We start from the raw sequence: 12,148 nt of genomic DNA, 5'->3' as shown, positions 1-12,148 counted from the left end.
GACGCGACTCTATAGAATAGACGCGACTCTGCAGAATAGACGTGACTCTACAGAATAGACGTGACTATATAGAATAGACACGACTCTACAGAATAGACGTGACTCTACAGAATAGACGCGACTCTACAGAATAGACGCGACTATACAGAATAGACGCGACGCCCATTTCTCTCTGCGTGAAACGCGCGGTTGGTTCAGTAAAAATAGGAAATCATCTGCTGACAGTCATACCGACACCATACCAGCACCAACACATGACATACCGACACCATACCAGCACCAACACATGACATACCGACACCATGCCAGCACCAACACATGACATACCGACACCATGCCAGCACCAACACATGACATACCGACACCATGCCAGCACCAACACATGACATACCGACACCATACCAGCACCAACACATGACATACCGACACCATACCAGCACCAACACATAATATACCGACACCATACCAGCACCAACACATGACATACCGACACCATACCAGCACCAACACATGACATACCGACACCATACCAGCACCAACACATGACATACCGACACCATACCAGCACCAACACATGACATACCGACACCATACCAGCACCAACACATAATATACCGACACCATACCAGCACCAACACATGACATACCGACACCATACCAGCACCAACACATGACATACCGACACCATACCAGCACCAACACATGACATACCGACACCATACCAGCACCAACACATGACATACCGACACCATACCAGCACCAACACATGACATACCGACACCATACCAGCACCAACACATGACATACCGACACCATACCAGCACCAACACATGACATACCGACACCATACCAGCACCAACACATGACATACCGACACCATACCAGCACCAACACATGACATACCGACACCATACCAGCACCAACACATGACATACCGACACCATACCAGCACCAACACATGACATACCGACACCATACCAGCACCAACACATGACATACCGACACCATGCCAGCACCAACACATGACATACCGACACCATACCAGCACCAACACATGACATACCGACACCATGCCAGCACCAACACATGACATACCGACACCATACCAGCACCAACACATGACATACCGACACCATACCAGCACCAACACATGACATAACGACACCATGCCAGCACCAACACATGACATACCGACACCATACCAGCACCAACACATGACATACCGACACCATACCAGCACCAACACATGACATACCGACGCCATACCAGCACCAACACATGACATACCGACACCATACCAGCACCAACACATGACATACCGACACCATACCAGCACCAACACATGACATACCGACACCATACCAGCACCAACACATGACATACCGACACCATACCAGCACCAACACATGACATACGGACACCATACCAGCACCAACACATGACATACCGACACCATGCCAGCACCAACACATGACATACCGACACCATACCAGCACCAACACATGACATACCGACACCATACCAGCACCAACACATGACATACCGACACCATACCAGCACCAACACATGACATACCGACACCATACCAGCACCAACACATGACATACCGACACCATACCAGCACCAACACATGACATACCGACACCATACCAGCACCAACACATGACATACCGACACCATACCAGCACCAACATATGACATACCGACACCATACCAGCACCAACACATGACATACCGACACCATCCACTACAGTTTCAGTATCTGTATCAGCAGAATATGTCACACACGTGAAAAACTACAAATATTATTTATTTGACATTTAGAATGAATGAAGAAGGTCGTGGGTTCGAGCCCTGGGGTACCCCAACCTTGAGGGTCGTCCTCTGTGTGGAGTTTGCATGTTCTCCCCGTGTCTGTGTGGGTTTCCTGCTGGGGCTCCGGTTTCCTCCCACAGTCCAAAGACATGGAGGTCAGATGACTCACCGTACTACATTGTCCCTAGGTTTGAATGTGTGTGTGTCTGTGTGTGTGTGTGTGTGTGTGTGTGTGTGTGTGTGTGTGTGTGTGTGTGTGAGTCCTGTGTGATGGCCTGGCAGCCTGTCCAGGGTGTCTCCTCGCCTGCAGCCCAGTGCCTGCTGGGATAGGCTCCCCCATCCCCATGACCCTGAGAGTAGGGTAAGCGGTTTGGATGATGGATGGAATAACAGGCCATCTCTTCCTGCACAACGTCATGTGCACCCTAACCTTTGACCCGGCAACAGTGCACCACCCCCCAGAACTGCAGAACATCTCCCAACCAAACTGTAGACAACTAATACTTCTGCCCCCTGGTGAAGTCGAACACGCGACAATAATTCATAATCCTAAACCGGTCGGGCCGGCAGCAGCAGTGCTGTCTGTGTGGACACCACATGTGTTGGGAGCTGCAGCGGCCCAGAGAGGTCGCCGTCACACCCAGGTGGAGGTCAGCGGTGTGGACCAGGCCTAAGACTTCATTATGTACTAGAATACAGAACAGTTACAACTTCTCATGCAGGACTTCATAAACAGGTTGTCCGGCCTTAGCATCCGTTACTTCCCAGTAGCTGCTGAAGTTCTGCTTGGTCAGCAGGCTCTCCAGCGGTCTCTGAGCCCTAAACGTACCCTCTTTACCACCATCAGGAAACTCAGTCACAATACTGGAGTCAGTCCGGGGGCAGCTGGGAACTGCTGCCCCAGCCGGGAAACCAACCCAGGACAACTGCGCTAACCGGTCCACTAAAGCAGTGTTTCTCAACCCAGTCCTCAAGGACCCCCTATCCTGCAGATCTTCATTGTAACCCTGCATAGGTAGCCCTGCTTGTACTTACTTGACCAATCATCTCGCAGCACTTCATTATGCAAGGTGTGCAGCATCTGACAAAATTCATTGCTGATTGGTTGAATAACTACAAACAGGTACCTATTCAGGGTTGCAAAGAAAACATGCAGGATAGGGGTTCCTTGAGGACTGGGTTGAGAAACACTGCTCTAAAGGGTCCGACCCGTTAGCCAAGGGCTAGCGAGTCTAGTCATCCATGGTCGTTACACGAATGACTAGACTCGCTAGCCCATTGGCTAACGGGTCGGACCCTTTAGTGGACCGGTTAGCGCAGTGGCCCGTGGTGCGGGCGACCCCGGGTTCGTGTCCCGGCTTCAGCGGATTCCCGGCTGCCCCCTGACTTCACTACAATACATGATATACTGTACACAGTGGGCCGAAGGGCGTCCCACAGAAGGTGTCCTTCGCAGGGAATACAAGAAGGTCTGCTTCTTAATAAAAGGAGGCCCGTCTGTTGTAGCAGGCTGACCGCCAGCCTGCAGTGTGGGCGCACCACGTGTCAGCTGTTTAATCCACTGCCCTTCTGTAAGTACATTAAGCACGAGGCTTAATTGAATGTGTCCCTTCAGTCTTATTTGCAGAGATTGGTTAACACAACAGTCAGCAGTAATCTCGTTAAGGTTTCACAGGCTGGGAAACCCGAGCACAGGACTCAAACCAGGAGGCTGCGGTTTTGCTGACCGTCCCCCAGCACATCAGCCACTAGGTCAGACTGATCAGTATGGAAAGGTGCTATACAAAACTAAGTTGTTGTGTTGTTGTTGTGTTGTTGTTGATGTTGATATCAGTGAAGGCTGAAAAGGACAGTATCTGATCGTTGCGTTGATCACGTGACCTTTGTAACGTGCTCACACGTCACTACACTGACTTGCTGCTGGTTTCAGGATGGACTGTAAGTTTTTATGGGTAACTTCTAAAGCCGTACACGGACCAGACCCGGTCCACATCTCAGCATGTGTTACTATCCCCGAAGCCCGTGACTGTCCCCCGGTGTGTGGAGAAGCCAGACGCTCGGCATCAGGGGTCCGGCCGAGCCCGTCTGTCTCCCCACAGCCAGGCCGTCCTCTTGTGGACCCCTGCTAAAACCACTCCTGAGCTTGGTTCACATCTGGCAGCGTTGACACATCTGCCTTTCATAATGTACCACTTTCTGCTCTGCTCATTTTCATTGTCATATTAAGGTCTGTGTGTGTGTGTGTGTGTCTGTGTTGTTTTTTGTTTTTGTTTTGGGTGTTGTGTTGTTTAAAAGCACTTTGTAACTTTGTTGAGAAAAGAGCTAAATAACTAAAGGTTTTATATGTTTATTATTACTATTATTATTATTATTGTTGTTGTTTATGGGTAGTAGGGGTGGCAGCAGCAGTTTTAGGTTGTTATTGTTATTAGTAGTATTATTATTGTCATTACTATTATTATTATTATTGTTGTTGTTATTTATGGGTAGTAAGTGTAGCAGTGGCAGTTTTGGGTTGTTATTGTCATTATTAGTGTTATTGTTGTTGTTGTTATTTATGGGTAGTAAGTGTAGCAGCGGCAGGTTTGGGTTGTTATTGTCATTATTATTGTTGTTGTTGTTATTTATGGGTAGTAAGTGTAGCAGTGGCAGTTTTGGGTTGTTATTGTCATTAGTGTTATTGTCATTAGTGTTGTTGTTGTTGTTTATGGGTAGTAAGTGTAGCAGCGGCAGGTTTGGGTTGTTATTGTCATTAATATTAGTGTTGTTGTTGTTATTTATGGGTAGTAGGGGTGGCAGCAGCATGTTTGGGTTGTTATTGTCATTAGTGTTATTGTTGTTGTTGTTGTCGTTGTTGTTGTCGTGATCGGTTATCATCATTATCTTTGACATTCTTCCATCAGCAACAGCAGATGAGGGCCAACAGCTCGGGCGCCTCCTTCCCCAGCGAGCTGCGGGACCTCCTGCAGCGGCGGCTGGGGGAGCTGGAGGAGCAGCTGCTGCGGAAGGTCAACAACCTGGAGGAGGAGAAGAGCATGCTGTCCAACGCCACGGCGGTGTACCGGCTCAAGACCGAGGGCACGCTCAACGCCCTGGTGGAGAGGATCAGCGAGCTGGAGAAAGGTAGAGAACCGCCGCTCGGCACGGCACGGCACGGCACGGCACTGACGTCACGCCTCGGGCTCGACGCCTCTATGTGGATGATGCGGTGATGTATAGTGGGAGTCTACTGGTGCTTCCATAAGTGTCCCCCCACCCGTATAAACGATACAGTGACTGCAGCTACCCCCACCCGTATAAGGGTGGGGGTAGCTGCAGTCACTGTATCGTTTATACGGGTGGGGGTAGCTGCAGTCAGGTGAGGCTGAAGAGGTCCCTTATGCCCCTTTTCCCCTACATGGTATCGGCTCAGCTCGACTCACCCTTTGTTCGTTTTCCATGACTGGAAAGTGCCGGCATGTTGGTAACGGTTACCACGTTCTGGTACCACCTTTGTCGAGGTTCCAAAGAAACTGAAGCGGTACCAAAACCAACGCAGACCTCTGATTGGTCAGAGAACAGCGTCGTGCGTCGTTTTGCGTCATGTCGTCATCAGTGCGCGCCTGCCATATCGCCCGGCATTTTTTTCTTTTTAATTGGCGAACATTCAGATGTACCGACATTACAGACAAGATTACAAAGACGGGTAAGAACTTCACAAAGGATCAAATAAAAGGTCAATAAGACACAAAAGTGAACTTTGGGGTAATGAACTACGTTTTTATACAACTGTGAGAAAGAACTCGTGTCATAAACTATAAATGATTGCTCGTTAAGTAATCCCTGCTGCAGCTCCACGGTGCTGGGGCTTTGTACCCTTACCAGCTCCACGGTGCTAACATGCCCCCCGGAGCGCCACCGAGAAACCCGGGACACCGGGAGGGGGCGCTATTCTGCACTTATGAATGTGGGATGGCCCATACAGGATGAACAATTGTACATGTTGTTTCATCACGTTCAGAATACGTGCCGACGTGTGGCGTGACGTGACGTGATGTGATGTGACGGGACGTGCGTGACGTGCGACGTGACGTGACGTGCGTGACGTGACGTGAAGTGATGTGCGTGACGTGACGTGCGTGACGTGATGTGCGTGACGGGATGTGCGTGACGTGACGTTTTACGCAGTATGTGATTTTTAATTCGATCCGGAACCATGGCAACATAAGCGTGTTAGGGGTTCTGCAGTTGTGCTGTGCGCCTGTGAGAGTCTGGGGAAATAAACGTGCTGGGTGAAGGCCGAACACGACTCTGACGCTCGTCAGTGTCCCCGTCGACACACCGAAGAGGAGTCGTCTTAAGGGACATTTAAATCAAAACACAAAAAACCCACGCCGTGCTCTGTCGAGTATCGGAAACGACGCAGAAGCGAGCCGAGCCGAGCCGAGCCGAGCCGGTACCGTATAGTAGATGAGTGATAAAGGTGGTGTCCAGATGAACTGAGTCCCCTTTCTTACATTTTCATACCTGGATTATGGGGGATGCATGAAGAAGGACAGAGTTACCAAGTCTCACACACACACACACACACACACACACACACACACACACACACACACACACACACACACACACACACACACACGGTTTGATGGAGTCGCTTCTCTCACGGGACTCTGATTTATTTGCGTCCGACTCGCTGTGGACTGTGACTGTCTGTGACTGTCTGTGGATTAGAGATAAAAGTGGGTGTTGGTGTTTCCTTTTCTGTCCGGTGATTAACAAGTTTAGGACAGAACACGACCTTATGAGACACCTCTCTCTCTCTCTCTCTCTCTCTCTCTCTCTCTCTCTCTCTCTCTCTCTCTCTCTGTCTCTCTCTGTCTCTCTCGCTGTCTCTCTCTCGCTCACTCTCTCTCTCTGTCTCACTCTCACTCTGTCTGTCTCTCTCTCTCTCTGTCTCTCTCTCTCTGTCTGTCTCTCTGTCTCTCTCCGTCTCTCTCTCTGTCTCTCTCTCGCTCACTGTCTCTCTCTCTGTCTCTCTGTCTCTCTCTCGCTCACTGTCTGTCTCTCTGTCTCTCTCTCGCTCACTGTCTGTCTCTCTGTCTCTCTCTCGCTCACTGTCTCTCTCTCTGTCTCACTCTTTGTCTTTCTCTGTCTGTCTCTGTCTGTCTGTCTGTCTGTCTGTCTGTCTGTCTGTCTGTCTCTCTCTCTCTCTCTCTCTCTCTCTCTCTCTCTCTCTCTCTCTCACTCTCTGTCTGTCTCTCTGTCTAACTGTGTGTCTCTGTCTTTCTGTCTGTCTGTCTCTGTCTGTCTCTCTCTCTCACTCTTTGTCTGTCTCTGTCTGTCTCTGTCTCTCTGTCTAACTGTCTGTCTGTCTGTCTCCCTCTCGGCCCAGGTGGGGGAGACTTTAAATCTCCAGAGCAGTTTAAGCTGTCCCTCCCCCAGCGGACCAACTACCTGTACGGCCAGATGACCAAGAGCCTGCCAGAGATGTACGCCTTCACCCTGTGCATGTGGATCAAGTCCAGCGCCAGCCCCGGCATCGGCACACCCTTCTCCTACGGCGTGCCGGGCCAGGCCAACGAGATAGTGCTCATCGAATGGGGCAACAACCCCATTGAGCTGCTGATCAACGACAAGGCAAGTCCAACGTCCACTCCGCAGCTGAGGACGCTCCTCACCACGTAAGGCGTAATCCACGACAAGTTCTGCACTCATGGGTTTTAACGCACAATGTAGAGGCAAATAAGTGCCTGGTCACCTCCATGGCGTGTGTTAGAATCCTGTAATGCGCACCGGGGAGGGGATTATCCCACTTACACTACGGCCACCAAACAAATAATCAAAATAAAACCAGTTAGGCTACGGCGGCGCAGTGGTTAGCGCGGTCGCCTCTCAGCAGATAAGGTCCTGGGTTCGAGCCCCGGGGTAGTCCAACCTTGGGGGTCGTCTCAGGTCTTCCTGTGTGTGAAGTGTCTGCGTGGGTTTCCTCTGGGGGCTCCGGTTTCCTCACACAGTCCGAGGACATGTAGGTCAGGTGAATCGGCCATACTAAATTGTCCCTAGGGGTGTGTGTGTGTGTGTGTGTGTGTGTGTGTGTGTGTGTGTGTGTGTGTGTGTGTGTGTGTGTGTGAGAGATGGCCTGGCGGCCTGTCCAGGGTGTCTCCCTGCCTGCTGCCCAATGACTGCTGGGATAGGCTCCAGTGACCCTGAGAGCAGGATAAGCGGTTTGGATAATGGATGGATGGACATTTAAGCTACAGGGCGTCCGGGTGGCGTGGCGGTCTATTCTGTTGCCTACCAACACGGGAATCGCCAGTTTGAATCCCCGTGTTACCTCCTGCTCGGTCGGGGGTCCCTACAGACACAATTGGCCGTGTCTGCGGGTGGTAACCCGGATGTGGGTATGTGTCCTGGTCGCTGCACTAGCGCCTCCTCTGGTCGGTCGGGGCGCCTGTTCAGGGGGGAGGAGGAACTGGGGGGAATAGCGTGATCCTCCCACGGGCTACGTCCCCCTGGTGAAACTCCTCACTGTCAGGTGAAAAGAAGCGGCTGGTGACTCCACATGTATGGGAGGAGGCATGTGGTAGTCTGCAGCCCTCCCCGGCTCAGCAGAGGGGGTGGAGCAGAGACCGGGATGGCTCGGAAGAGGGGGGTAATTGGCCGAGTACAATTGGGGAGAAAAGGAGGGAAAAATAAAAAAAATAATAATAATAATAATTTCCTTATTTTTTGTTGAACGTTTTGGACTAAAAGGTTTGAAGCACAAGTTAGCCTCTCAGCTAAGCTAGAGGGCTCGCTGTGCTCGCTGCTGGTCAGTGCGTTGCTAGTGTAGCCTGCATGGATAAGTAGACATGCTAGCCCTCGGCTAACGGGTCGGACCTGTTAGTCGACTGGTTAATGTTGTCGCCCGCGGTGCGGGAGAGCCGGGTTCGTGTCCCGGCTGCTGCGGTTCCCGGAGTGCCCCCCTGAGTCCGCTGCAGTATGGCTCCAGCATATGACTTGTGTTATTTAAGCAGTAGCTTGTGACAGGCCGTGGTATATCGTGGTATATTGTGGTATATTGTGGTATATCGTGGTTGTATTGTGGTATATCGTGGTTGTATTGTGGTATATCGTGGTATATCGTGGTTGTATTGTGGTATATCGTGGTTGTATTGTGGTATATCGTGGTTGTATTGTGGTATATCGTGGTTGTATTGTGGTATATCGTGGTATATCGTGGTTGTATTGTGGTATATCGTGGTTGTATTGTGGTATATCGTGGTTGTATTGTGGTATATCGTGGTATATTGTGGTTGTATTGTGGTATATCGTGGTTGTATTGTGGTATATCGTGGTATATTGTGGTTGTATTGTGGTATATCGTGGTATATCGCGGTTGTATTGTGGTATATCGTGGTTGTATCGTGGTATATCGTGGTTGTATTGTGGTATATCGTGGTATATTGTGGTTGTATTGTGGTATATCGTGGTTGTATTGTGGTATACCGTGGTTGTATTGTGGTATATCGTGGTATATCGTGGTTGTATTGTGGTATATCGTGGTATATTGTGGTTGTATTGTGGTATATCGTGGTTGTATTGTGGTATATCGTGGTATATTGTGGTTGTATTGTGGTATATCGTGGTTGTATTGTGGTATATCGTGGTATATTGTGGTTGTATTGTGGTTGTATGTCAGCCTTGTGTGCAGCTCCGGAAACCTGTGTCGTGTCAGTAGGACGACGCCTTGCAGGCTCGCATTTTGTTAGGCCAGCTTTCCCCCTCACACAGTGTACTGAGTTGTGTGAAGGAATTAGACGTGATCGCGGTTGTGTACTGTTATTATACCACGGCTAACAACTACCCAGATGGCTTGATTCGAGCTGTCTGTTTTATAAACACTTATAACACACGCCCCACAAATACATGGACGCTGGGACAAATGAATGAATGAATACGAAAGTAATGTGTGAGTATTATGTCCGTAGGTTGCCCAACTGCCCTTATCCGTGCGAGACGGGAGGTGGCATCACATCTGCGTCGCCTGGACCACACGGGACGGCGAGTGGGAGGCCTACCAGGACGGGGAGCAGCAGGGCTCCGGGGACAACCTGGCGGCCTGGCACCCCATCAAACCGGGAGGAATCATCATCCTGGGCCAGGAGCAGGTGAGCAGGTCCTGGCGTCAGAGACAGAGTCCGATCGGAACAACCGAGTGACTCATACCTGTGAACGAGCAAGTGTCCTTCATCTTTGATGGGGATGAAAGGAAGTAGACACTCTGAGCTTCCTGTCTCTGTGGGCTGACTTTCAGTTCTTTGATGTGAAAGAGGAGCGGGGGAGTGGCAGCGGTCCGACAAACCAAAGTGTTTTATACCTGAGCTTTATCCTGTGGAGGTGTCCATAGGCGGCACGGTGGCCCAGTGGTTAGCGCTGTCGCCTCACAGCAAGGAGGTCCTGGGTTCGAACCCCAGGGTTGTCAAACCTTGGGGGTCGTCCCAGGTCATCCTCTGTGCAGAGTTTGCATGTTCTCTCCGTGTCTGTGGTGGGTTTCCCCTGGGTGCTCCAGTTTCCCCCACCATCAAAAAGACGTGCATGTTAGGGTTAATACTCCTGTCTGTGCCCCTGAGCAAGGCATGGCAAGAAGAACTGGAGTTGGTCCCTGGGTGCTGCACGGCAGCTGCCCACTGCTCCTAGCGACACAGCTAGGAGGGGGTAAACGCAGAGTGTAATTTCCCCACGGGGATCAGTAAAGTCTCTCCAGACGAAGGGGACCCCGAGAGCTGCTCTGTCTTTACGAGTCACTCTGGACACTGACGTCATCGAAAAGATTCAAGTACAAATGGCGTCTTGTCACGTGTCGTTGATCTGCTAGACAAGAGTTATGGTTCAAGGCGTCCAGGTAGCGTAGCAGTCTATTCTGTTGCCTACCAACACGGGGCTCAGTGGTTCGAATCCCCATGTTACATCCGGCTTGGTCGGGCGTTCCTTCAGACACAATTGGCCGTGTCTGCGGGTGGGAAGGCGGATGTGGGTATGTGTCCTGGTCGCTGCACTAGCGCCTCCTCTGGTCGGTCGGGGTGCCTGTTCAGGGAGGAGGGGGAACTGGTGGGAATAGCGTGGTCCTCCCACGCGCTACGTCCCCCTGGTGAAACTCCTCACCGTCAGGTGAAAAGAAGCAGCTGGTGACTCCACATGTATGGGAGGAGGCATGTGGTAGTCTGCAGCCCTCCCCGGATCAGCAGAGGGGGTGGAGCAGCGACCGGGGCGGCTCGGAAGAGTGGGGTAATTGGCCGGGTGCAACTGGGGAGAAAAGGGGGAGGGGGATCAGTCAGAGGCGAGGTTGTGTGTCCTTGATTGTTGTTTTTTTCTTGTTGCTACTGTTTGATATGGTCTGTGGTTGACGGTCTCTGCAGGACGTGGTGGGCGGCCGCTTTGACGCCGGCCAGGCCTTCGTGGGCGAGCTGAGTCAGGTCAACATATGGGACCGGTTTCTGAAGCCATCAGAGATCCAGACCATGGCGAACTGCTCGGCGTACATCCCCGGGAACGTGGTCTCCTGGTTATCCAGCAACGTGGAGGTGTTTGGGAGAGGAGCGTTCAAACGGCCCCTGGAAGTGTGTCAGGACCGACTCCCCAACGCTTAGAGCCGGTCTCTCCTGTCTGCCTGCCTGCCTGCCTGCCTGCCCGCCATGTGACCTGCTCCTTCACCTGTATTCTGTTATTTTACACCTGTTCAGCCTCTCCATTTGTGGGCTTCTCTTCTTCTACTGCCAAGTGGCTTTCATGGATGGTGCGTCGTCTAGACTAGACTAGAAGCAGACCGGCTTAGATTCTGTTGGTCTCTAATGTAGCAGCTCTGCTTGTCATGGTTTCTAGTGGTGTCTAATGGTTTCTAGTAGTTTCTAATGGTTTCTAGTGGTTTCTAGTGGTTTCTAGTGGTTTCTCGTGGTTTCTCATGGTTTCTAGTGGTTTCTCGTGGTTTCTAGTGGTTTCTAGTGGTTTCTCATGGTTTCCCTCGGTGTTCACAACTGTCATGGTGACAGCTGCACACATTCACAGGTCTCTTCTCAGGCATATAAATACACTAATTCACACACACACACACACACACACACACACACACACACACACACACACACACACACACACACACACACACACATCTATTACCCTGCAACCTTCAAGTTAGTATCCAAGTCATCCATGGCTACATGCATACAATAACAAACACACACTTCCTTATAGTAGACAATCTAAAGCCACTAGTTCATAACACACACCCAGTACACAACTTGTACAGTATGAGTGTCTGTCTGTCGTGTATTGTGACATACAACACATCAGTTGAGGGTTGGACACACCG

The 12,148-nt window shown here is 50.8% G+C and overlaps 1 protein-coding gene across 1 annotated transcript in view; it reads left to right on the top strand.

The window, feature by feature from the left end:
* nptx2b (neuronal pentraxin IIb) overlaps positions 1–11,429 on the top strand; it is a 28,748-nt gene extending 17,319 nt beyond the window's left edge. Inside the window, exons 5-8 of the mRNA XM_056297580.1 lie at positions 4,719–4,938; positions 7,193–7,437; positions 9,771–9,950; positions 11,199–11,429. Of these exons, the coding sequence (XP_056153555.1) occupies positions 4,719–4,938; positions 7,193–7,437; positions 9,771–9,950; positions 11,199–11,429 (876 nt within the window). The remainder of the gene's footprint in view (positions 1–4,718; positions 4,939–7,192; positions 7,438–9,770; positions 9,951–11,198) is intronic.
* Positions 11,430–12,148: the final 719 nt, after the last annotated feature.

This window comes from Lampris incognitus, chromosome 17, assembly GCF_029633865.1.
Source record: "Lampris incognitus isolate fLamInc1 chromosome 17, fLamInc1.hap2, whole genome shotgun sequence".
Taxonomy (NCBI): Eukaryota; Metazoa; Chordata; class Actinopteri; order Lampriformes; family Lampridae; genus Lampris; species Lampris incognitus.
The sequence above is the reverse complement of the archived record's forward strand: the minus strand, read 5'-3'. Positions and strand labels throughout refer to the sequence as shown.